The sequence below is a fragment of the Hipposideros armiger genome, unplaced genomic scaffold, assembly GCF_001890085.2.
Source record: "Hipposideros armiger isolate ML-2016 unplaced genomic scaffold, ASM189008v1 scaffold_77, whole genome shotgun sequence".
NCBI lineage: Eukaryota > Metazoa > Chordata > Mammalia > Chiroptera > Hipposideridae > Hipposideros > Hipposideros armiger.
This window is the reverse complement of record NW_017731427.1, coordinates 1735411-1761817: the sequence shown is the minus strand read 5'-3', so window position 1 is coordinate 1761817 and position 26407 is coordinate 1735411. Positions and strand designations below refer to the sequence as shown.

General features: G+C 50.8%; 1 protein-coding gene across 2 annotated transcripts in view; it reads left to right on the top strand.

Moving 5' to 3' along the window:
• ZNF236 (zinc finger protein 236) overlaps window positions 1–26401 on the top strand; it is a 171076-nt gene extending 144675 nt beyond the window's left edge. For both annotated transcript variants that reach the window (XM_019643364.1, XM_019643366.1), the window contains exons 19-32: window positions 273–488; window positions 3302–3584; window positions 4260–4363; window positions 5978–6343; window positions 6698–6843; window positions 6937–7177; window positions 7523–7699; window positions 8953–9108; window positions 15033–15220; window positions 17448–17579; window positions 19733–19930; window positions 22118–22247; window positions 24548–24724; window positions 25308–26401. In XM_019643364.1, the coding sequence (XP_019498909.1) occupies window positions 273–488; window positions 3302–3584; window positions 4260–4363; window positions 5978–6343; window positions 6698–6843; window positions 6937–7177; window positions 7523–7699; window positions 8953–9108; window positions 15033–15220; window positions 17448–17579; window positions 19733–19930; window positions 22118–22247; window positions 24548–24724; window positions 25308–25432 (2639 nt within the window). In that variant the 3' untranslated portion in view covers window positions 25433–26401. The remainder of the gene's footprint in view (window positions 1–272; window positions 489–3301; window positions 3585–4259; window positions 4364–5977; window positions 6344–6697; window positions 6844–6936; window positions 7178–7522; window positions 7700–8952; window positions 9109–15032; window positions 15221–17447; window positions 17580–19732; window positions 19931–22117; window positions 22248–24547; window positions 24725–25307) is intronic.
• Window positions 26402–26407: the final 6 nt, after the last annotated feature.

The window sequence follows — 26407 nt, the reverse complement described above, 5'->3', positions numbered from 1 at the left end:
GAGAAAACATTTCTAGGGTCGAATCCACAAACATGTTGCCTGTTTAAATGCAAAAAACTGTTTAGGGAGAGGCCCTGGGACTCCACTCGTGGATGTAGTAAGACACGCTCTTGGTTTCTGTGTTCTTGCAGCAATCAGCCCCTAAAACCAGACGGCCGCAGCAGGGAAACGCCCTTTAATCCTGTGGTTTATTGACTGTACCTTTGTCAGCTTTTGACGACGTGGTTTTAAGGTAGCAAAGTACATATTTTGCCTTGTTTCCATTGTGGTAGGAGTGAAGGCGTTCAGCTGCAGTGTTTGCAGTGCTTCGTTCACGACCAATGGCAGCCTCACCAGGCACATGGCGACACACTTGAGCTTGAAGCCGTACAAGTGTCCGTTCTGTGAGCAGGGTTTCCGGACCACCGTTCACTGTAAGAAGCACATGAGGAGGCACCAGACGGTCACCTCCGCGGCACCAGCAGCTGGAGCAGCAGACGGGGGAGGAGGTACTGTCCGCTTGGGGATGACGCTCGCTGAGTGATACGTTACCACGGAAATCACTTTTAAAAGTTATTGATTTTATTTTCTGATTGTGAAAGCAATGCATGCTCTTGGCAGAACCGAGTCAGAGAGGCGGGCAGATGACTCCTCATGTCACTAGTCCCCACACCCCAGAACGCCAGCCTGTGCCATAACACAGCCCACCCCCTTGCATGGGCACACCTGGTGTAGACGGAAGCCTCAGTGTCCCACCACAGAAGGTCTGGCTGTCTGCTCTCGGCACCGCGTGGGCCATTCAGTTCCCGTCCCGAGTTGATTGTACATGTAGCTGACATTGTTAAACGTGGGTCTGCACCAGTTCAGAGGGCTCCGTGGGGTTCTGTCATATTTTATCACATAACTTCTGTTGATGGATGTGGAGCTTTCATCTGGTCGTTCACGGTAAGAGGCACAGCGTCGCCGGAGTGCTCTAGGCCTCCACAGACCTGTGCTCACCACTTAGACCATCTCACTTAATTGCATGGAACACTGGGTAGTTTACTCTTGCCTTGGACACGAGCCAGCCAGACCTCAGAGAAGCTCATTGGCCGAATGCCCACAGCAAGTGAGGTGGAGACCCTGAGAGTGTGCTTTTGTGCTTATCCTTTTGTACATAGCAGATGATTTCTGTTTAGCAAGCTCCACAGTGAGTCACAGTGCTGGGAACATGCATTTTCACGTGTGACGCCAGCGCACAGCACCTAGTGTTTATCTGATGTCAGTCCGCACACAGCGTGAGCTGTGCTGGTTGGAACATGTGGCACAGGGCTCGACGGGGCGGTGGCAGCACCGTGAGCCACATTCGCTGTCTGGGGGTGACCCTGAGCGTGGAGGCTGCACTCACGGTGATCAGTCCCTCGCCCCCTCCCCGATGGCTTACTCCCCGTCTGCATGTCTGCGCTGCTGGGTCCAGGGCAGCGCGCCATTCTCTCACATTTTGGGGAATACGTCTTTAAAATGTGCCTGGTCTCCCTTAAGATAACAAAACTGACTTCTCCATTGCAGCTGTTCCTCCCATTTCTTCAGTAGATAATTCTGAATATTGATGAACCTGACCTGTTATGCTTAGTCAGTAGCTCCAAGTTTTCAATTGATAGTACCTAGGAAAGCCTTTATGTGGATTTCTTAAAATTAATTTTTAAAAAAATTTTATTAAATTTACCTGGGTGACATTGGTTAATAAAATTATGCAGGTTTAAAGCATACAATTCTATAATACATCATCTGTATATTGCATTGTGTTCACCACCCAGAATCAAATCTCCTGCCTTTTATTTCCATTTTTTTTCTTGTCATGTGATTTAATGTAATACAAAAAGAAAGAAAATAATAACTCTTTTCCTTACAATGAATTAAAAAAATATAGGCCATCCACATATTATTTCTAGAACCCTCTAGCTTGCAGAGTTAGCTGATCGGCTGATGGAAGTGACCTCTAAGTGTAGTGCGGACATTCCTTCCCGTCAGTTGACAGGGCACGTGATGCCTCAGGTCAGTGCCGCCAGGACGGGCCCGGGGTCCGGGGGGCTCCACCACCCGCGCTGCGCCCCGTACACGTGACTGCACGTCCTGGCGTTCTGCTTTGGGCTGCTGGGAACAAAAGCCTCGTGCGAATCTCCTGCCCATAGAGAAGAAGTCACTGATTTCTGTGCGCGGATTTCTTTCCCCCGCACCTGGCGCCGTGTGGTAGAGGGTGGATCCTTCACCTTTGCTGGGACAGAAGCCCACCTGGCCTAACTCCGCCGTCTTGTTTTGTGTCTTCTGTTTGCTGGGCTCCATGTCACTGACCTTTTTCCTTATGACCTTAGCTGTTCTGATTGCGTTCTTGGTTACTTTCAGATGTTTAATGCAGTTATCTCCATACTCACCAGTCTTGTAGGGCCAGCGTCTATAACCTGCTGCCTCCAAACCTTGCCAGTTTATTGGCAAGATGTGGAATTCCAAGTCATCCTATTTTCTTTTTCTGGAATTCCGACTAAATGGCGCTCCCCTCCACAGCTCTCCTGCTCGCCCCGCCTCCCTCCGGCCCCCTCTCCCCTTCTCTCCCCTCTTTCCTGCCCCTGCCACCTTTTTCTCCTGTATCCTGGGAGAAATCACCCAGTTCTTTTTTGATCCACAAATTTGGTCTGAGCCATTGTCCACTTTGCTAGTTAGTGTTTCTGTTGTGGTTTTCTTAAAAATTATTTTAGACATCTGTGCAGCAAGGCCTCCCAGCCAACTTAGCTTCCTTCTTTTACATGTTAATCGCAGCTTATTCTTGTATTTAATCCTGTGAATATATTCTCGCATTTCAGTGACAGAATACAGAAACAGAGATATAAAGTTGCTTTTTCCTTAAGTCTTCTTACTCGGGGCCTGTCTGCTGAGTTAGGGATTTGCTCTCCTCTTTCGTGCTGCTGATTTCCTTCATTTGATGATAATTCATTTCTTGTCCATGTGAACAAACGGATGTCTGTGTTGATGAATATGGTGGCTTGTGCGGACATTGAGAATGTCAGAGCTCACTTCAGGGTTGACAGCCATGGGAAGAGGCTCTTGCATCACAGCGTCTCTGTGTCAGTGAGCAGCCCCCTCAGGCCCCCTAAGGCGCGTCCTTCGCTGGCGCACTCTTGCCCGTGACCATGCTCGGGTCTCAGTAGAACAGTGGCAGGAAACTCCCTTTACCGTCTCAGAAGCAGCTCTGTGGAGCCAGCGAACTCGAACCTTACGCGCTGGTTCGTGGTAACTTCCTTGCCCTGTTGGAACCTAATCGTTGATGAGGCTTGACCCTTTTCTTTAGATATGTGTATGGAGGAAGAGGAAGACAACACAGAAAGAAGTGCGTCCAGGAAGGCCCGTCCCGAGGTCATCACTTTCACCGAGGAGGAGACGGCGCAGTTGGCCAAGATCCCGCCGCAGGAAAGCGCCACTGTGTCGGAACGCGTCCTGGTGCAGTCGGCTGCAGAGAAGGACCGCATCAGCGAGGTGAAGGACCGGCAGGCGGAGCTGGAGGCCGAGCCCAAGTACCCCAACTGCTGCTCCTACTGCCCCAAGAGCTTCAAGAAGCCCAGCGACCTGGTCAGGTGGGCACACCGCCTCTGTGCCCTCTGGTCGCTGTCCTTGCAGTCGGGGGTGAGGGGGTGGGGGGGGGGTGTTTCTGAGTCTGGGGCACTTCAGCGGTGGTTCTTTCTTGAGTTACAGCTTGAAGCTGGTACAAATTTCCGGGCTTACTTTTTAAAGCTCATTCGGAGTGCATGTTAGAAAGTGCTTTTCCTGTGGATGCTTGTGCTTATTTCTCTCTGATGCGTGAAGGGAAGGCCCGTCCCAGACCACCAGCCAACAGCGTCGTCACACTGATGGGGGAGAAGAAGTCTTGTCACTTCAGTTTGCGCCTCTGCGCGCTCGGTTCTCAGTGCGGGCAATGCCTGTCCTAAGGCTTTGGCTATGCTGTCCTCTTCCCTGCTCGTGTCTGCGTGGTAGTTCTTGTCTTATCGCTGATTTGTGCAAGCTCTGTGGTTTTTAAGGAACTCAGCCCTATTTCATCCGTCTTGCAAATATTTTTGTTGTCTTTTAGATTTGTTTATGGTGTTTTTTATATAGAGTGAAGCTTAAAAGTTCTGCTTGGCCAAGGTATTCACTACATAGTAACACGTAACTTATTTATATGGACAGTTAACAAATTTAAAACCATGAAGTTGTTTGTGTTTGTGTATAAACTTAAAAAGAAAAACACTTATTTGCCAACGCTGTCCGGCCAGGCATGTCCGCATCCACACCGGAGAGAAGCCGTATAAATGTGACGAATGTGGGAAGAGTTTTACTGTCAAGTCCACCCTAGACTGCCACGTGAAGACTCACACAGGTAAGGCCCCTGCCTGCTCCCCAGGTGTGTCACGGCAGCGCTCCGTATGTGTGCCTTCGTGGTTTGCACAGAAAGTATAAAAATCGGGAGCTCCGAAGAAATAACTGAGAAAGGCTTTTGAACCCTGACGTGGGGAACATGGTGTGTATTATACTGAGGAAAGGGGCTAGGTGTCAGGGGGGTTCTAGGGTGTGTGCTTACTCAGACTTTTAAATACTTTTGTCCAAAAGGTCGCCTCTGAGCCTCATTTAGGCCACAGAGATTTGGTTTGCTGAGGTTGTATAAAAACGGGGGATTTAGCAAATGTGATGACAGTTGTCAGGCTGTGATTCTTTTCATGTGGGGGGAACCTGATAAAGGAAAAAGTTCACATACAGTTTCCATGGCCATTTTCTCTTCTCCATCTGATTTGAGGGCCTGGAGGTTAGTTGTCCTGATTAACACAGATGGAGGCCCTGCTTCTGTGATGTCTCCACGTGGCTCTGGCCTGATCTCTGAGCCTGTGGTTCCTCGTGTGGAAAATGGGCTGATGACAGTTCCCCTTCACTGGGGGTTAAGCCCCTTAGACACGTGGCCAAGGGGACTCTCAGTAAACGTTAGACTTGTCGTGATTCGTAGGATTACAAATATCCAACTAGTTTATAGTCTTAGTTTTTGGTTATAAGCAGTAATAACCAATAGAGTACAGATGGAATTTTACACGTTTATCTGAAGGCCTGTGACTCTTGATGGGTTCGTATTTGGAACCAAGTACACAGATGTGTGAACTTCAGCACATCTCCTCTGTGGGCACTGCTCCCGTTCCGCTAGGTGCTTGTCCCTCCTGAGTAGCGCTGTGAGCTGCCAGCCCACCTGTCCCTGCGATCCCACATCTAGGGCATTGACTCCACGGGGAGGCCGGCGATACTCCTGGGCCTGGCGCCTGCCGGGACCCTGTGTGGGCTCCCTGCACACTTAGGAGCAGGAGGCAGAGGCTGGGAAAGACACGTCTCAGGGCCGCTGCCTCCATCCTGGAGTCACCCGTGGTCTCAGGGCCCGAGCAGTGTGGGGACAACGGGCCTCTGTTGTCCCAGCATGCACGCTGGCCTGCCCCTCCCTGTTCACAGGCAGTGTTGGTTTCTGGGAATGTTCTCTGCTCCTGAGCCTCCCCAGGGCAGCTCCATGTTTGTGGCAGGGCTCTTGGGTGAGAACCCGTGTCCCAGGAGCTGGCCTGTGGTGCTAGAGCAATGGGTCTGTGAGCCCGGAGCACGTGCTTCAAGGCAGCTCCTACCTGTGCTGGCATCTTGGGTGCCCCCTCTGCAAAAAAGGAAGTGAAGGGATGAGACGTGAGTCAGAGAAGTGGCTGTGCCGAGGGCCGAGGCGTTGTCACACTGTCCTTCGCTCAGCTCCACGCCAGCTTCAGTGGTGCACTGCTCTAGGACCGCACACGCCAAGTGTGGTGGAAAGACGGACCTACGTGTGTAAACGTGTGCTGAGCTTGCGTTTCCATGGCCCGGCAGCCCCCCGGCCCGTCCACAGCAGCCTGCAGGACAGAGGGGAACTCGGGGGCACTTGGGCCGTGGGCTCGGCGCTGACAGTGGCGGGCACATAATGGCGACTCTCGGCTGTTTGCAGGTCAGAAGCTCTTCAGCTGTCACGTCTGCAGCAACGCCTTTTCTACGAAGGGAAGCCTGAAAGTGCACATGCGCCTGCACACGGGAGCGAAGCCTTTCAAGTGTCCACATTGTGAGCTGCGGTTCCGGACGTCTGGGCGAAGGAAGACGCATATGCAGTTTCATTACAAACCAGACCCGAAGAAAGCCAGAAAGCCCGTGACCCGCAGCCCGTCGGAAGCGCTCCCGCCCGCTGGCCTGCTCAGCCCGTCCCCCACCGACCCCAGCGTGTTCGTCATGAACAACTCGGTTCTCACGGGCCAGTTCGATCAGAGTTTGCTTCAGCAGGGACTGGTGAGCCAGGCTGTTCTCCCTGCCTCCGTGTCAGGTGAGTGCCGTGTGCAATCGGGCAGGGGCCGTGCTCCGAGAGACCCTGCCCGGCTTTGCCGCTGCTTACATGGCCCGTGGCGGCGTGACTGCAGCCCAGAGCACAGCTACTAGTTGTTGGAGATGCTGGGTGAGCAGTGTAACCTCTGTGAGCCTCGCTTTTGATGTGTTTGACATGGGCTGGTTTTGTGACGATTGGATCAGATAAGGTATGCGTGTGTTGTAAATTAAGTGCTAGGTCATTTTGATTTGTACGTGTGGGACTCCGGTGTTCAAAATCCCTGCATACAAGTGAGTTTTCCCTGCTTGCGGAGCGTTCCTGCTTCCTGTTCATTGCTGTTCCTTTCCCCTGCAGCTGGTGGTGACTGGACAGTGTCTCTGACGGAGGGGAGCCTGGCCGCCCTGGAAGGCATCCAGTTACAGTTGGCTGCTAACTTGGTCGGGCCGAATGTTCAAATCTCTGGGATTGATGCCTCAAGCATCAATAACATCACATTACAGGTGTGACACCTGCTATGTTTTCTGTGTATTCATGTGTCCTGACTCTCATGTGAGAGTGACATTTTCCTGACGAGTATCCACGATGCTTTTCAGATTGATCCGAGTATTCTGCAGCAAACGTTACAGCAGACCAACTTGGTGACGCAGCAGCTGACAGGGGAGCCGGGCTTGGCCCCACAAGGAACCTCTCTGCAGGCCCCGGACGGCACAGTCCCAGCCAGTGTTGTCATCCAGCCCATCTCTGGCCTGTCCTTGCAGCCCACGGCGGCGGCGGCCAACCTAACCATCAGCCCGTTGTCCGAGCAGGAGTCCGTGCTGACCGCCAGCAGCGGGGGTAAGAGCCAGTCCCTCTGCCAGCCGGGACAGCTGGAGGGAGGGCGGCCTCCTGCTCCGGGCCCCACACAGGGGACCCTGCGATGCCATTTCTCTCTCGAAAGCCCAGCAAATAAACCAAGTCCTAAGGCGGCGTTTCTTCAGTGTGTGCACGTAGATCACAACCCCCGTGGGACACTTCGGTCCTGTGGACCTCTGCTCTCATCTTTCGGCTCTCTTATCTTTTTTGATGGAGGCATTAGAGATGACTGATGTTTTGAATTTTCTTTCCGAAATAACAGGTGCACTGAAATATTTTTAATATAAAAAGGAGGAAATTATTATTCTGTTTTCTAATGATGACCAGGGACTCAAGACCTCTCTCAGGTGATGACATCGCAAGGCCTGGTGTCCACGTCCGGTGGCCCCCACGAGATCACCCTGACCATCAACAACTCGAGCCTCAGCCAGGTCTTGGCACAAGCTGCTGGGCCCGCCGCGTCCTCCTCGGGGTCCCCGCAGGAGATCACCCTCACCATCTCCGGTCAGTCATGTCCCACTGTAGACACCCTCTCACTGGCAGTCTGCTTGCACTTTACTCGTGTCTTTTTCTGCACACTGACCTTCGATAAAGCCAGCGCTCAGGAAGTGTTTGTCGTTCAGGTGAGAAACTCAGGTATAGTGAAAGCAGTCACCATGCCATCTGAGCCCAGGAATTAGAAGTGACAGTCCCTCACATCACTTCCAGTTTGAGTCAGTGATTTTTCTCACATATTTTTTGTTTTGCAAAGAGCAGAAAAACCGTAGCTTCACAGTTGTTATTTTGCTCCATTAAACTGAAGGAGTCGAGTTGATATAAGCTGTTCAGCGACCTTATAGACGGCCTACTCTCCTGGGCTGTTCAGAAGCCTCCTCAGATTGTGGCAGAACACCGGGAAGCCGGGGAATGGGAGGCAGCGTGCTGCGGCCGTGGGGGGTCCCTTGAACTTGGCGGAGGAACCCACGTGCCGGGCACATGGCCGGCAGTCCCCTGATTCCACTGCCACGTTTTCCTCCTGTGTTGCTAATTTCATGGCACGTTCTGATCTGTTAGCTTGGAGCATACGTCACAGGTGTGCTCTGCCCACACAATTCTTAGCTGTGAACACTTCATGCTAGCTGTCATTTTAAATCAAGCAACAGTTTTTATGACCCTTGCCATGTGCCAGGCACTTGTTGTGTAACTTTTACAAATATTAACTCCTTTAATAGTAATTCATTTTAGCCTTGTAACAACCTCATGAGAAAACGTTTTGCTGGGAGTCCAAGTGAGCTCCCTGGGTTGGGCGTGATGCTGGATGCACCCACCTTTCCCTTCAGACCTGGGGACAACGGGGACAGAATCTTGCTGAGGTGACCACGAGAGCAACCCAGGCCAGTGCTACTTTAGTTCCAGTGAGATTTCTGCAGTTGTTATTGGAATAGAAAGGAAAGGAAAATTATTTAGAAGAAAACCGGGAACTTTCCATTTTAGGAGATGTCTGTTTCTTCTCATATATGTGAGAAATTGGAGGACCTGGTCATAGGGAGAGCTCTAAGAAGCATTTAAAACTACTTCACAGCTTAAAAAATGTGAACAAACATGTACTTTCATTTAGGGAAATGTATTTCCTGGTCTTATTTCCATGTTTCCTATCAATATTATTAACAATGATATAGCTTGTATTTTTAATAAGATGGTCTTCTATGGTTAAGACACCTGCCAGTGTGTAAATTAACGTGTCACCTTGCGATATCATAATATTAATTTCCATTTAGGTCAAGATCTTATTCAACACAATTCTAATGGAAGTAGTGAACTAAACGGAAGCGTGAGACTGTCAGCCCCTGCAATCAATAGTCAGCCTGCAGGCGCCACCTTGACAATAAGCAACGACCAGCTTCTCTCGCAGAGCTCGACCTTGAACCCTTCAGGTAGGCCGCTGACGCGTTAACCGCGGGACACACTTAGGTGTCACAGGGCTGTGCACCTGGTCAGTGCAAGGCAGGAAGCCGTCTGTTAGCTGACAAACGCCACCTGCTTGTCCCGTCACACGTCATGTAAAGACATAGTGACCAGTGGCTTGTGTATAATTCTAGGAGACAGAATTCTCTCTAGAGCTATCAACCAATTGATAATTGTACCTTTTAAGGAGTAACAGTAAGTAACAGTATTCAATTGTACAAGGCATTGCACATTTACACAAGTTAGCGTCTTGATGCCTTGGTGACAAAGCTGCCCCCTCTTACCTGGGTTGGCAGTTTCTCTTGCTCAGTACTCTGTGCCCTGCAATGAGAATTTCCTGCACCAGCCAAGTAGGGTAACAAAATTAAGAGGCATCTTTCTAAGGTTTTCAAGTATAGACTTTTATAAAAAATAAAAACAAATGAGCACTATTAGAAGTAAATGGGCTCCAGTAAAATAAATCTCGCTGCGTAAGTGACTGTCTACAGTTTAGGATGCCACACCTATCTGGCTTGCTTTACCTTGTAGGTTTTTCATTAATTTCTTAGCCCTCTTATTTTCTAACTCTATATATCATCTTTTGAGAAAAAAATTTAATCTGTAGGTATATTTGTACCCACAGCTAGACTTTTTTCATGCTTAATTGAAATGCTGTCTTAGCCAGTAACGCATTTATTTAATAAAAGATTGTAGCACGTGCTATGTGGTAAGAATTATACTACATCTGAGACTGTTACCCTGAGCAAGGCAGACACGGTCCCCTTGCATTTGGGATCCCAGAAACTAATAGAGCACAGCCATGAACTGAAGAATTCGTAGAGCAACATAAAATTACAGCGGTAATGACATACAAGGGAGATAGAATGGTGCCCAGCGAGCAGGTCACAGGGGATTTGACCCTACTGCCAGTCGGGGATTTCTATGGCCCCTGGGCTGAGCTGAGTGGCCCTCTGGGTGTGGGGAGCGCTTCTCCTGAGCGAGTGGCACGGCGTGCAGGGCCTGGGCGCCCACTGAGCTGAGGTCAGGCAGCGGCGTGTGCGAGATGCGGATGGAAAGCCAAGGGCGGCATGAGCAAGTCTCTGTCCACCCCTCTCATTTGCTGAAGGGCACGCTGAGGCCTGAGCGGTTAGAAGCTGAGTCACATGATGGCAGATCCGCACTCAGGACTCCTGGCCAGCGGCGGCCCCCGGGCTTTCTCCCCGGGCTGCTGCTTCATCTCTTCCTGCTTAATCTTCCCTCCTTGGTTGGCGCGGTTCATTTTCGCCTCTAGAACAACTATCGTAGAACTTAACTCTTTTACTTATTAATTTGAAATGAGAGCTGTTTTGTTTATTTTTCAGTTAAGGGGACTCTTGTTTTATATTCTACTTGGCCCCGAGCTGGGACTTCTAGGATATAACATAGTTTATAATAGGTAGGAATCTAAAGTGCACCATGTGCTGTTACAGTGACATAGCACACCTTTTCTGCCGGCTTTCTGGAAGTCACGATTCGTGTCGTTGTCATTGAGGGCGAGGCAGTTTGCCTGCTGACTGACCGTCTCCAGAGCGCTGGTCGTAGGCTGTGACTGTGCCTGCTTTCCCACGCACGTGCTGGGTGTTGGCTGTGCACACGCATTGCTTGTACGTGGGCCCGCGTGAGAAGCCGTCAGGCCCTGCGTGGGTTGCTGCCCTGGAGTGTTAGGAACACACACGGGCTGTCCCCACCTGCTCCACCGAGGATTGGCCTGGCCACAGCGGTGTGGCCTCACCCCCCTGGGAGCTCCGCTGGACCTCTGGTGACTTGGCATATCGATGGACAGACAGTAGAGTTCTCGAGGCTTTCATGTAAATGGAGTGGTTTTTGTGCTGTGTGGTGATCTGGGTTTTTGCTGGCGCAGCAGATTACCTAGTTTCAAATCGCAGGTAGTGTTGTGGTCAGAGTCGGGGACTTGGATGGAATGAGGATGCATGAACTTGAGGGCTGTTCTGGCTCCACTCTTCCTTAAACTACGGCCATCTGGCTAGGCAGGCATGGTGTGTTTAGCAGGAGAGCCCACCTGCACGGGCACAGCGGGGTTCTCACCTGGGGAGGGGTCTCAGTGGTGTGGCAGTCAGCAGCTGGTTGTGTGCACGGCTCCCATAATAGGCCCCGATGTTTCTTTAAAACGGGCAAACATACCTCCTTTTCCTAAGTTTTTTCTTTCCTTTAGACTTACTATTTTAGAGACAGCTGAGAACATTTCTCTCTTTTTGATGCTGTTTGGCTTAATTTGGTGTCCTATTTTTAAAATATGTTTTTCAAGGGATTTGGTGATGTTACAAAATAAATGATGAGCTCAAAATTAAACATTTGTTTAAAAACGTAGTCGCAGCTGCTGTAAACCCAGGACACTACGTGAGCAGGCCGGTGGTTCTGTGTTCCCATGGAAACACCTCTGGTACCTGCGACGAGACTTGCAATAGGAAGAGACCCTTCACACATTGAACCACTCTGTTCTTAGAGAGGTTTGCATATTCCATCGGTACTAGTTATAATTAAGCAGCTAATCCTATCTGTAAGTGTTGGTCAGGAGATTGCAATCTTAATGGGGAGTATTTATCTTACGGTCAGAGTCCGTTCCAGACCAATTTCAGGCCACACCAGTGAGAACTGAAAAATGACCTTCTCTGAGATGTGCCTCTTCTCAGTTAAACACTGAAATACCAATTCTGGGTGTTTCCATGTAAAACTCAGGTTGCCAGCCCTTTCTCTCTGAGCATATGGTGGTGATTTGTTAATTCTCTATGTGAACAGATTGGGTTGGGCTGATCAGCTTCTGGGGCAGCTCTGGCTGTGTGCATCCCTGTTGAAGGCATTAGAACAGGACGCGCGTTACCTTTCAGGGATTTACAAATCAATCCAAGTGTGGCGATTGGTCAAAATGTCACACGCAAGACAAAGCATGCGCTTTTGTCCAGATGTGTGATATGGGGTCGAATTCCATTTGGACATCATGTCCTGGTCACATCCGTGACAAGGTCTGACACACATAGTTTCCCTAGAAAATGGGCAAATGCGTAGGTGCCCTTTCAGAGGCGGAAAAGTACTAATAAAGGCTTGAAACAGCACAACTTTTTAAGGAATTGATCTCAAATTGGCATCATTTTTTGTTCTAAACATAGTTCGCTTTTAAGATAATTTTGATGAAAAAACTGAGTTCCTCTTTCAGTAAATGAAAAAAAACCAATTCTTTGTGTACTAGTTCTGTGTGAGGCTATGTTAGCCTTCATTTCTTCTAGATTTAAGTACAATCAATTCTTATTTCCCCAAAGTGCAGAAATTTTAACATTTCCCATTTCTGGGTACATTTTAAAATTAAGAGGACATTCTCTGGGCCGGCTGAGTGGCTCAGTAGGTTAAGAGCTCACTCAAGAGTTTGAGCTCTGAGCAACAGCAGTTCGAATCCCGAGCTGCCAACAGGTAGCTGGATGGCTCAGCTTAGTAAATGAATGAATGAATGAATGAATGAATGAATGAATGAATGAATAAATAAATAAAATTAAGAGGACATTCTCAAGTTTCTCATTGGGGATGAAGGACTGGACTAATGTATCTTTCCTGTTTCTGTCACCCCCACCTCCTCTACTGCTACTTTTTTGTTAACCTCAAGAAAAAAAACAACATCTTTTAAACTACGTAACAAAATTATAATTAAGTTTCCTAGGAAGCTCTAAGAACTTTTACCAACAAAGATTTAAGACAGTGCTGGGTTTGGTGAACACATAGAATTTATTAATCCTTTAAAGATGACTTTTTTTGAGTTAGAATCATAAAATGAAGTGGGATTTAGATTGCTGTGATATGTCCTAAAGGAATAGTGGTTTTAGAAAAAAATGAATGGGAACGGAAAGTAAGAGTCTATAATCTTTGCTTAAGTATTGAAGCTTAATTCTCATGTTAAAAGAGTATTTAATTTGAATTTAAAATTGTGTTTTCTAGAGTGTTAAATACATTTTTATGTAATTAAGAGCTATATGTTGAACACATGTAATTATAGCTCTTAATTAGCTATTTAACTGCATGCCTAAGAAAATGTCCGTTTTTTCCTACTTTGACCATATTGAGGACAGCTCTGCCTGACCGGCGCCCCCGCCCTGGGGCCCTCCCGGGCTAAGGAGAGGCGCGCAGGTTGGTTCAGCGCGCTGCGGGGTGGGGACTGGACCCAGAAGTCCTGGGGTCTTTTCACTGCCCCCGGGTCAGGTCCCCTTGAGATGGTTGGACACATAGGCTCATTTGCTGCACAGTCCTGGCACCTTTCACTTCACAAGTCACCAGAGAGTCGGGGACGTTTCAGTGGCCGGAGGAGACCTGTGGCTCCTTTACGTCAGGAGCTCGGGGCAGGTTGGCAGTCCTGCCTTCTGCGCGGCAGTGCAGCCCGTCATCTCTGGCTTTGCTGTTCGTCACCTCTTCACACCGAGTGCAGTCCCACTGGGCGCTTCGTCCCCCGGCCATGTTCCCTTTGTGACTGCTCGAACGGCCGTTCACGTAGCTAGTCGAGGCCACGTCCCACACCACTCTTCCTTTCGATCACCCCAACTCACGTTCAAGTCACCCTGCAGGTGTGTGTCTCAGGGTGCATGGAGGTGACGTGAGGGGCACATGGGTTGGCTGGTGTGCTGATAACTGGTGTGCTCAGAGCATTGGCACTCCTGTCCTGTGTGCCCAGGAGCCACCTGTGCCATGTGGGGCAAGTGGGAGGGGCCTGGCCCAGGGGCTGCTTCAGGGCTGAGGCTGAGACTCCGGCCTCCTTCCTGATGGTTCCCTGGTTCTTGAAGGTTCCAGGCTTGTGCAGCACTCCGGGACTCCAGCATTGGGGTCTGTGGACGCCTTTTACCTGGAGGGGTCCAGGTACAAGTACGCAACCTGCATGCCCACCGGCCCCGACTCAGGCTCTGGACGTGCAGGGCCCAAGTCACAGCAAGGGACCCATAGGAGTCTGCTTCTGTGTTGTCTTTGAACCTGACCAGAAAGAGCGTTGAACTGCTTTAGTATCATCTTGGTACCTCTAGCAGCACACAGCGCAGGCGCAAGGGATGGTAAATCGTGTTTGTCAGGTGAACGGAAGGGCAGGTTGAGTGTGTGTTTGCGCGTGTGTGCATGCGTGTGCATGTGCACGTGCGTGTGTGTTGTGCTTACAAGTAAAAACTTAAAAATCTGTTTTTTGTTGGTGCCGCCCCAGAACTTTGACGCTGAGCCGACCTCCTTTGCCGGTGGGGTGTGTGAGTTTCTGAATTTTAAACAAAAGGCCTTTCTGTGCCTGATTCTGCCCCAGTACCTTCCTTCCTCTCAGCCCTGGCTCGAAGGGGACAATAGTTAAAAAGTTTTGTTGTCTTCTCCAAAGAAAAATAAGGCGCCATGCAGGAGAAATTAATACCCAAAGATTTGCGTGGGGCTTCTTTTGGTTGCCTGTGTTTCGGAATAAGTGAACGGGAAGTTGGTGGAAATGGAAACACGCGGAAGGCACCTCGCGGGCGGTGGGCCTGCTGGTTCCCGCAGCGGCTCGCGGCCTGTCCCTCTGCAGGCGGGGCTCTGGTCCTGGGCGGGACCACATCCTAGAAATCCTGTGTCCCCTTCCCCATTGGCGGCAGTGACAGGGCCTGGAGAGGCACGTCTTACCCTTCTTTCACTGTCTATTCCTCTGTGTTATACTTAAGAAACAGAATATATTTAAGTATAAAGATATATTTTGAAACTACAGGTTTTCCATAAAACTGGAATTGAAGATTTTATGACTTCTTTGATGCACTTTCAGAAGCCTACTAATATAAATGCTGATTATGACGGATTAGCTCCTGGATGAACCCCGCCCCCCGCCATAAAATTGGACTTACCCAGCTAACCCATTGATCTACTCATTTTACCCTTTTTGTAGAGCTGACCACTGCAGCGGGCAGCCTTTCCTCCACGACACCGACGTCGCCATCTGCTGTCTCTGCTCAGAACCTGGTCATGTCGTCAGCAGGAGTGGGAGGTGAGGCCAGCGTCACACTGACTCTGGCGGACACTCAGGGCTTGCTCTCGGGAGCACTGGACACAGTCACACTCAACATCGCGTCTCAGGTGGGTGCGCACCTGTCCTATTGCAGCGCAGCTGCAGCCCCCTGCGTGGCGTGATCTTGAAACTTTAGTCACTGAGTCTTCCCTAGATACCTCTTATGAACGTTTTCTTTCAAAGTTGAAGTGGGTTTTTTTCTGATCTATAAAAAAGTAATATGTTCAGTGCAAAAAGGGAAAAACAAGATAACTCAGACCATACGGAAAAGTATTTTTTTTCAAACTCTACTTCCAGACAGAAGTAAGGCTAGCATGTTAGTGACACCCCTGAGGGCCTACAGACTGACACGGCTTTGGACATGGTCACGGGAATGAATCCACGTGTGTGGGTGCTGTCCATCCCCTCACTGCTCTGCAGAGAGCTTCCCCGGCGTCGTGTCAGCGGTGCCCGAGGCTGCCACTGGCTGTTGGGCAGTTCCCGAGAAGAGCGTGTGGAGGCCGTCACGTCGCCTCAGGGTCTTGGGAAGGACTTGGCCTCCTCAAGCCCTCAGTCCCTCCTGCTCTCGGATGAGCCCTGGGGAAGACGGGCCGGGTCAGGGGCGTGCATCCGAGGTAATGCCTTGAGCAGAGTTCACGTAAAAATCATTATGAGAAACTATGGTTACTTATAATGGACCCATTGTAATTAAAGTGAACGTCCATTGAATACTTTTAAAGTCTGTGACTCGGAGGCAGCCGCCTGGGCCCACCGAGCAGTTGAGCTGGAGCCCAGCCCCCCTGGGCCAGTGTGTGGGCGCTTGCAAAGTCCATGGCACGTGGAGAATGAGAATTATTGTAACCTGCACCTCAGTGTAAAGCCAGCATAGCAAAGGGTCAGGTGGATTCAAGTAACGATACAATCGAAAAATAAACGACTTCCACAGGCCATCTCGGCGGATTTGGGGTGTCACCTCCACAAGTGTAGCTAGTTGTTGAGCATTTGTTTTATGAGACATGTGCATTTTGAATCAGGGCATTTGCATTAAGAATACGTAATACGTATAAAAAATTGAAACACTAGTAATAGCTAGTAAGTTACATTGTATTCATGGGTTTTTAAAATAATTTTTTATTTTTCAATTACAGTTGACGTTCAATTTTATATTAGTTTCAGGTGTGCAGCATGGTGGCTAGACCTTCATGTAACTTACGAAGTGATTCCCCCAATGACATCCCCATGACTTGTAGCTACTAGATGCAAAGTACAGCACAGGGAATATAGTCAATAATATGGTAATGATGATGTATAGTGCCAGGTGGGTACCACACTACAAATTGGTAATTACAAAACAGTCACAGGTTTTAACTGTATTAAAATTGTAATACTCAATATATACCGATAACAAAAGGTGAATATAAGTCACATTTGACTTCTGTAATTACAAGAGGTGCTCAAAGTGGTCCCCATCAGCGTCCAGACACTTCTGATGACAGCGAACTACTGCTTGAGCAACGCTGACCGAAGTGTCCACTTGTGCACAGTTTTTCAGCACCCCTGGTATATACATACACATATACATACACATATCGTATATAAAATAACTTTATTGAGATATAATTTATAAAGCATAAAGTTAACCCATTTATTTAAAGTGCACAGTTTAATGGTCTTTACTATATTTACAGAGCTGTGCGACCATCACCATATCTGATTTTAGAGCATTGTGTGTTTCTGAAAAGAAGCCCATACCATTAGCGTTAGCAGTCCCTCCCGTGTCCACCGGCCCAGGCCCTCCACCCGCTGCTGTCCCCTCTGTGTCCCCTCTGTGTGTGTCCTCCCCGCCCCAGCCCAGCGCCCCCACCTGCTGCTGTCTTCCTGGGCCCAGGCAGCCACTGATCCTTCCTGTCTCTATGGATCTGCCTGCTGTGGACATTTCAGCACATGTGGCCTTTGTCACGGCCTCTCGCACCAGTGCACTGTTTGCAAGGGTCTTCCGTGTTGCAGCGTGTGTCACGTGGGGCTCTTTTTTGTCCTCGGATAATGGCACGTCGCTGAGCTGCACCATGACTGCGCCTCCATCTCCAGTTAGTGGGCCCTGCGGGTTGGTGCCTCTTTCTGACATTCATGTGAGGGTGCCCAGCGTATGTGGGTTCTCACTGGGGGCCATGCCTCGAGCGGAACTGCTGAGTCGCCCGGTGATGCTCTGCTCCCCTGGAGGACCTGCAGCTGGCTTCCACAGTGCCTGCCGCCCGAAAGGGCTTCTGCGTCACCACTGGGCTTACCCGCCCTTCCCCGTCCGCCCCTCTCTGCCAGGGCCAGCAGTTCCCAGCCTTGCTCACGGAGCCCTCCCTCTCGGGTCCTGGAGGAGCAGCCTCACCCCAGGTCATCTTAGTGAGCCACACGTCCCAGCCGTCGTCAGCCACCTGCGAGGAGATCACCTACCAGGTACAGCGTGCATGCTCGCCCACCACCGTTGGTGGTTTCTCAGGAACCTAGATGGAGACGTGGGGTCAGGGCTGCGCTGCCTGGCTTGGGGGCTTGGGGCCACCTCTGAGGACATGTCGCCGGGCGTCCTGAATGAAGAGCTGTTGTGATGGAGGTCAGGGCCGCGTGCTGACCTGCTAGCACCTTTCCCTCTCGAGAGATTTGTGTCTTGGTGGGTGGGGACTTGGTACTTGAGAATGAGATGCATTAATAGAACGAGAAATGTGTCAGCCTGGCTGTCAGTTTGTTAGTATCATCTTACATTGGCCTGCTGACCAGGTCTCAGACAGCCGTTTCCCTGCCTTTAGTTCTTTTTGTAGGTTTCCTTGAGGTACCTTTGCGGGTTCTTTTAAGTCTTGCTGCTTTTTTCATTATATATACATATGCATGTGTGTGACATATTGTCATTTGACTAGTCTTTTTTCTTAAAACACATGTTTTGGGGGACTAAAACATTTAGTAAATGATAGCTCTAAATATAGAAGTCTAAAAACTCTTTCCTTAAAACTTTTCACAGAAGTGAAGTGCAGGTAATAATCTCTTAATGGAGGAAGCACTACATTTTATACATAAGCAGTTTTAGCAAATGAGTTTTAAGAAAATTACTCTGTGGGCTTTCAGCGGGCAAGGACTTTTCACAGAGAAATTAGACGTGGCCAGCACTGGGAATTCCCTCCAGTCTGGCCTAAGTAACCAGCTGAGCTCCAGTTTCTCTAATGTCACTCGTCTCAGGGTCCCCAGGACCATACTCCAGTTCAGTGATGTGCTGGAAGGACTGAGAGGACCCACTCTTGTGGTTGTAACGAGCCACAAGACTGCGAATGCTCACTTGTCCGGAAGGGACTGTGCGAGTCGGCAGCAGTTTTCTAGGTGTATTTTAGCGTAATGACAGCTGACGAGTGTTTGAAAGCGATGATGGAGAAGAGGAGGAACGCCTGAACCCAGGGTTTGTTACAGTTCGTGCATTTCCTGTTAGGTCCTTGTTTTAATCGTGGTTTTCATCTGCAGTCACAGAACAGCCTGGAGTATCGTTTATTCCGGTGGTTTTCAAACTTTCTTTGACTCACAAGAAATATACTTTACTCAGTGTTCTGAACACACGTGTCCTTTTCTTCCTTTTTCTTACACACTCAGACACCTGTGGGCACATGCACGCCTGACAGGCATCACAAAAGTAGTACCTACCCTTACGACGTGACATATTTGTATTATCTTTGCTGTTCAGCTCTTTTCCATTTTATTCCGTTTTTTCAATTACAGCACCAATTAATATTAGAGAACCTTATAGAAACCTATTCTTGTTGTTTTTTTCTTTAAATTTTATCCATTTCTGTGTATTCTAGTATTATGAAACAGTATTTGATAAATTTGAAATAATTGACAGGTTCCATCTATTTTCTTTATAATTGTTTATAATTTTTTTTCACTAAGTCATCACATAGAAAATTTCATCTGCAAAACTGAACTCTGTTGTTTATAAAGCTGAGTAATAAAGTTTCTCTGCCTTATTTCTTTATTTTTAGGGTGTTAATGGCACCCCATTAAAATGACTGGAAAGCCTACTAATTGGTTGTGATCCAAAGTTTGGGGAAATGTTTTAATCCAATCAAAAGCTGAAACATCTCCTGCCCCAAAGTATCCTTTCTAGTGCAGTTTGCTGAGGAAGCGATGGTGTTTTTTGGCACTATCGTTTACACTTGTCTGAGCGAAAATCAGTGGCGTGGGAGTGTTTGCTGACTGCTTGTTGCGTGCCGGGCACTGCTCCCAGCCCCTTTTCTGTACCACCCCATTTCAGCCCCACCGAGCCCTGATAGGCAGGTGCTATGATTAGCTATTGTTTCCCTGGTGAAGAAACAGGCCAAGTGGCCCAGACAGTAGTGCTGGCGCTGGATTTGCAGCAAGGGGTGCTGTTGTGCAGGTGACAGCGTCCTGTTCTTTGAACCCAGCTGGGTCAGGGCCCCTGAGGCATCCCAGAGTGGTGGGCGCAGCGCTGGTGACACACTGTGCACCGTGGGCTGGGCGTGGCTGTGTTAGTGTGTCTCCTCTGTCATTTGTCACCTGTCAGTTTGCAAACTGCTCCAGCCGAGTAAAGTAGCTGGTCTAACCCACTCCAGGTAACTGATGTCTCTGCCAGCCTGGCCCAGGGTGGCCAGCCCGAGAAGGAGGGCCGGCTACACCAGTGCCTGGAGTGTGGCCGCACATTTGCATCATCTGCCACGCTGCTGCAGCACAGCAAGGCTGCACACGGCCGGGAGCGCATCCACGTGTGCCCCGCGTGCAGGAAGGCCTTCAAGCGCGCCACCCACCTCAAGGTAGGTGCACCACTGTCTCCACCACTGGCCACGCCTCCTTAGAAACACTCAGTGGGCCCCATGATGCAGTGGAGGCCGCCTACCTTAGTCACAGCATTACTAGATAGTTTTTTGAGGGAAGGCTTGATGGAGGTAAGTCTATTTAGCGGTTGTTTTGGTTTTAATAGGACTGTGGGGTGGACAGATTAGCAGATTGCATATCCGTGTGCAATTCTCAGTCAGATGCAAATTCAAATGACATTGAGAAGCAGTTTGTCACCTGTCAGGGTGGCAAATGTTAACAACCTGCCAGCAGCTGTTGGCGGGGCTGTGGGGAAACGGGAAGCCCGGTAATTGACGGCGGCACTGCAGTGTGGTGCACCTTTCTGTAGGGGCACGAGGTGACAGACGCCTAACCAAACCCTGCCTGCACCCACTCGGGAATCGGAACAAAAATATTTACACCTGAGGCTGTTCACGCAGCGTTGCTGGTGGCTGCAGACAGCTGGGCACCGCCTGAGTGCGTGCCCTAATGGTGAGACACCCACACAATGAGGACGAAGGGATGGGGGTGAGCTCTGAGGGGTTTCCATGACCCGTCAGGAAGTCCCCACCCAGTGGGGATGTGTGACTGCACCTTGGACTAGGCCGGCGCTTCCTCCAGTGCTGCTTAGATAAACCAAAGGTGCCATAAGCCAGTCATGGTCAGCCCATGCTGGCCCCACACTGCTGTCCTCCAGCCTGTAATGGAGTCAGCCATCAGCAAGCCGGCCGAGAGGCCCGCTCTCCAGGCCCACAGCCGGCAGCGCCACCCAGCTCTCCCTACCGTGTTCTCTGAGTGGAGGAGCCCCAGTACTGACACAGTTGGAAGAGGACGCATCTTCATTTTCAAACACCAAATATAAATTGAACCCTTCTTGACTGGTATGTGCCACCTACGGCTGAGCCATCCGCCATCCGACCTCAGCTTAAATGTGACTGCCGCTAGAATCTCCATGATGTGGCTCACGCACGCACTGTCTGCAGCCTCAGTGTCCTAATGTGTAAATAGGAATATCAGTACTTGCATTTTGTGGTCATTTGGAGGAATATAAAGTACTTAGCATCGTGCTTAGCTCATAGCAGGGAGTACGGAAGTTATAGCTACCACAGTATTGTCTGATAGAGAGTAAACCCTTGTAAATAGGCAATAAGTAAAAATAGCTAAAGAAATTTCTTGATGTTTTAAATACTGTGTATTACTATATATAAGGCATACCTTTCCAATAAACATTCTGAAATAGTGTTACACAATTGTAAAAACTAAAGCTGGCATTTTGATACCTATAAATTATTTTTTCTTGATGACCTTCAGAAATTGGGAATTTAAAAAAATGACATTGTGCTATAAAATAAACCAGGAAGTGTTAAACACACACACATAGAGTGACAGGAATACGTCAAAGGGACACAGGAGCCAACAGAAAGAGCTCCTAGTGGCCAAAGCTGTATTGGAGCAAGAAAATCAAGTAGCATTGGATTATAACCCGCAGTACGAAATAAATATCCATGAGACCTTATTGCTGAACTGTGGTCGATGGAATAAATTACTAGATAAGCAAGAAGAGATGACTCTCCCGGGCAGAAGAATTCTGGAGACATGACTGTCGCCACTCCTTAGCAATGAGCTGCAGACTCTCCCTTCTTCCTCAGGGAGGGTGAGCACATACTAATGCCACACGTAGCGCACAGCTGCAGCCGGGGACCAGGTCGGTATCAGCAGTCAGGAAGCGTGTTGGAGTGGCTCCTGACATGCCGGGGTAGAAACAGCTCTCTGCCACCCACACCCATAACCCTGGTCTCATCATGAGAAAAACATCAGACAGATCTCAGTTGAGGGACGGCCCACAAGATACCTGAGCAGTCCTCCTGAAAACTGTCAAGGTCACCAACAACCAGGGAGGCCTGAGGAACTCCCCCTGTGAGATGTGGCTGAGGTGTGTGGAGTGGGCTCCGTCTCCCCAGCAAGCCCAGGCCCGGCCCCCCACCGCGCAGCACTGCCGGCATGGACGCTGACCCGAGGCCCCGTGGGAAGGCGAATCAGAGACAGGCCTCTTGTTCCCCTCGCCACTGACCTGAATCCCCTGGTGGTTTTAACTTTGTGTCAAGTCTGTAAAGTTCCGTTATGATCTTAAGTATTTCTTCATCTCTGTGGACTGTCTTTACTAGGAGCATATGCAGACACACCAGGCTGGCCCATCTTTAAGCTCCCAGAAGCCGAGAGTGTTTAAATGTGACACTTGTGAGAAGGCATTTGCCAAACCGAGCCAGCTGGAGCGACACAGCCGCATCCACACAGGTAACGTACGCGGTGGGATTCCGGGTTAGGACTCCTGCAAATGAGTGAGGAAAGGGGGTTCTTCCGCGACGTCCGCTCACGACCTTGCGCCATTTAGGAAGCCAGCGCCACGCGTTGCATGTGTCCCTGCCTTTTCATCAGGGCATGCCAGCTAGCTTTCAAGTAGAAAGTGTGCTCTTTGCATCATGAGTATCGAAAATGGAAGCCAGCAGGCAAGGGCTGCCTCGTGGGGCTTCCTGTGTGTCCAGACTTTTCCTCGCTGGCTTTGCCTGTCCCCACCTAAGTCTGCCCAAGGCTTCCATATCAGACAAAAAACAACAAAACCAAGACACTATCCCCCTTCTCCCGCTGCCCGTTGCCCGGCTCTGACCTAGCCCTCAGCCCTCGTCTCTGGCGGCGGCTCCCTGGCCCCTGCTACACCATCACGCTCCCGGGACTCCGCAGGCTGCCTCTGCCCAGAGCCCTCTGCTCTGCCCCCACGGCCCTGCCGCCAGCCTCCCTCCTGGTCGGGTCTCCTTACCGGCCCTCCAGCCCTGCATTCACACAGCAGCCTGACCAAAACCCAGGACGAATGTGCCGCCCCGTTCCCGTGCTGAGCACCTCCGGTGACCCGTCCAGCCTTCCTGATCTGCGTCGTCCCTGCCACACCCCAGCCCTTGGAAGGCCACCCCGTTACCACCCGGCCCTTTTCAGAGTTCCCTCTGCTGGCCACCCTCCCCCGGCTCTCTCTCCCTTTGCCTTCTCTGACTCGCCTTCTGATGTCGGCTTGGACGCCCCGCCACCAGAGGCCTCTGTACCCACGGGCACCCCCAGCCGACGCGAGCGGCCTCCTTGTGCTGTTAGCCCTTCCCCGGCCCTCGGGCTCACGCGTTCTCAGCGCTGTCCTCGTTTGTCAGCAAATGGAGCCCTGACCGGCTGGTCAGCACATAGCTTTTGAGTGAAAAACAACCGTGCTGCCACTCGTAATGTTTGTTCAGAACATAACTAAGAGATAGAAACTGCCTTTTATGATAAACAGATGCATATGAAGGGTTTGGAGAAACCACTTAACACGTCGCTGTGACCTTGCTGGCTGGTCGCGGGCCAACCCTGCTCACGTGGGCGCTCCATCCTCAAACCAGCAAAGGCACTTTCCAGCCTCGTCTCTCCAGCTTCCGCCGCCCGCCCGCCTGCAAGCTGTGTGCCTGTCCAGGCGCACATGGGTGGAGCCGGCCTGCCAGCTTAAGTGCCCTTTTCACTCACCCAGAGTCCTCTGACTGTGACCTTAACCTCATCTGTGACAGCACTTTTTCTCCATGTAACAGTCACAGATGTGATGTCCTCATTGTCACAGCCCCACAGATTTGTCCTGGCCCCTGGATGAGAAGGGGAACAGACTTAGCGTGACACAGAGCGACACCCTGGGAGGATGAGGAGTGGGGCCTCGTGCTGACTGGCGCGTGGTCCAGGAGGTTCACGGGGAGGGGACCAGGAGGCAGCCACGTGGAGCACATGGGACAGCCTTCTAGGCCAAGGGGGAGAGGCTTGTGCCGAGCCCTGGGACAGGAGGACTCAGTCCCTGGGGCTCGGGAGGGTGAGTGACAGCGGGAAGGTGAATGCAGAGAAAGGTGCCAGCAGCACTGGAGCCCAGAATTGGGTGCCCAGTGGTAGTTCCGGGGCCAAGCTCCCAGCAGAGGTCAGCTGGGCAACGTTTCCTTCCATTTTTCGGTTTCCTTATTGACTTCAAGGCAATTAAGTAACATTTTCTAAAGTATTGTATGAATCCTGCTTTGAGTTAAGTGGATTTGATGTTCTCAGGTCCTTAATGTCTTTGCTTTAGCGCCCAAATGTATTCGCCTTTGTTTAACCAGTGGTTCTCAGCCTTCCTAATGCCGCGACCCCTTAATACAGTTCCTCATGTTGTGGTGACCCCCAACCATAAAATTATTTTCGTTGCTACTCTATAACTGTAATTTTGCTACTGTTATGAATCGTCATGTAAATATCTTTTTGTTTTCCGATGTTCTTAGGCGACCCCTGTGAAAGGGTCGTTCGACTCCCAAAGGGGTCGCGACCCACAGGTTGAGAACCGCTGGAACTTGAGAACCGCTGGAACTTGAAACCGTCTGTGCTCTTGGTTAATTTCTGGACGCTTCTGGGCCCTTGAGCAGCTTTGGGTTGCTTTGCCCTGTGTGTCGCTGTGGCATGGGTGTGCTAGGCCCATGTGAATTGGCGATCTGGCCGGTGGTGGCAGGAGGGGCGTTTGTAGACGGGCCCCCCAGTGCCATATCCTGGCACTGACGTGGTCGCTTTGTCCCCAGGCGAGCGGCCGTTCCCCTGCACGGTCTGCGAGAAGGCGTTCAATCAGAAGAGCGCTCTGCAGGTGCACATGAAGAAGCACACGGGCGAGCGGCCGTACAGGTGTGGCTTCTGCGCCCTGGGCTTCACCCAGAAGAGCAACATGAAGCTGCACATGAAGCGGGCGCACAGCTGTACCGGTGAGGCGGGGGAGGGGGGGAGGGGCTCAGCCCTGTGAGTGGTCACAGCGGGGGGTGGGGCTCAGCCCTGTGAGTGGTCGGCGGTGGGAGAGGGGGCGGGATTCAGCCCTGTGAGTGGTGGGAGATGGGCGGGGCTCAGCCCTGTGAGCAGTCAGTGCTGGGCCTGAGCGGCCAGCACCTAGTACGTCCCCAAGCAGTGAGTGCCTGTGTCCCCACCAAGCGGTCAGCACCTGTGTACCCCCAGGCGGTCAGCACCACGTCCTGTCCACCGCGTTTGGGAAGCCGCTTTCCTGCGGTGTGCAGTCGGGCCGTGTCACCGTGCAGGGGCCTCGTTCTGGGGTCAGAGCCCAGACAGCAGGTGCAGAGTGAGGCGTGGACCCACAGACAGGCCTGCGTGTGTCCACGATGACTTGCTAGCACCTCTGTAGGCCGCCGCTGCCCCCACACAGACCGGTGCCGCATTACTAGAGCCTTTACGGAGCCGCATGTGCCCGTGCTCGGTAGAAGTTTCTCGTGTCTGTTTCTTGTGACTGACTGTGTGCGGCCGGCCGTCTAAGACTGCGCTCGTGTGTCTGCACTGCAGGAACGCTGCAGGCCTCCGCCGGCCGCCAGGAACAGGGAGGCGAGGAGCTGAGCCAGACGCTGCACCTGGAGGAGGTGGTGCCCGAGGCCGCGAGCGAGTGGCAGGCGCTGGCCCACGTGTTCTGACCCGCAGGGACCGGCGGGCTCCAGCTTAACTGCAGAGCAGAGCGCTTGGGGTTTCTGTTCGGAAGCTTCCATGTCAAACATGTTACCACAATAGTTTTTTAGCTCTAAAGTTATCTAAAGAATCATTGTCTTTCCGAGATTTACAGGAAAGAAACGGGGGTAAAGGCGCCGTTGTGGTTCGTTTGCAGATCACGGAACTCAGGTACCACAGCTGGCCGCCCCGCCTTCGCCCCGAGGCCAGTGCAGCAGAAGGTTAGGGCTGATGGGCAGTGGTGGGGCTGCTTTGCGATACAAAGGCAGGCGGAACACGGAATGGCCAGGTAGGCTTTCCTTCGTGCTTTCTGTTATAAGAAGCATAGCTTATAAAACAACCATAAGATAGGTGCATGAAGTCCAGAAAAATTGTTAGAACACACAGGGACGTTTTTTCCATTCTTTTCTCTGTGCATTTTGAAATCAGTAGAAATGGACTCTTTTTAGTCCACGATAAGTTAGAACTAAAACCTTGAGAGATGGCTGGACCAGTTCTCTCCATTACAAATATTGAATCATTAGTTCAAGGAGGCAGCGTCTGGAACGTAAACATGGGGGACAGTAAACCTGACACACGCACGAGAAGGAAAGGCCACGTGAGGCCGCCCCGGCCACGTCAGCAGGCACTGGGGTCCCTGGGTCAGACCCCTGCAGGCAGCACGAGCCGCACGCTGCAGACGGGCTCGTGGGAGCTGAGGCCCCTCACCCCTTGTGAGCAAGACGTGCGTCTGTAGTGAGGGGTGGGAACTCACCGGGGCCCACGATCGTCCCCTCGTGCGTAAGCACGTGTGGTTTTTATTTCAGGGAATTCTTTAGTATCTATCATCAATGGTGCCACATTCAACGTCCCAAACGAAACCTGCCCCGCGCTGGGGCAGGGTGTGTGTCCTTCCCACAGCATTCCAAAGGTGGAGCGTCCGTCCTTCGTGTGACCCCCCCCCC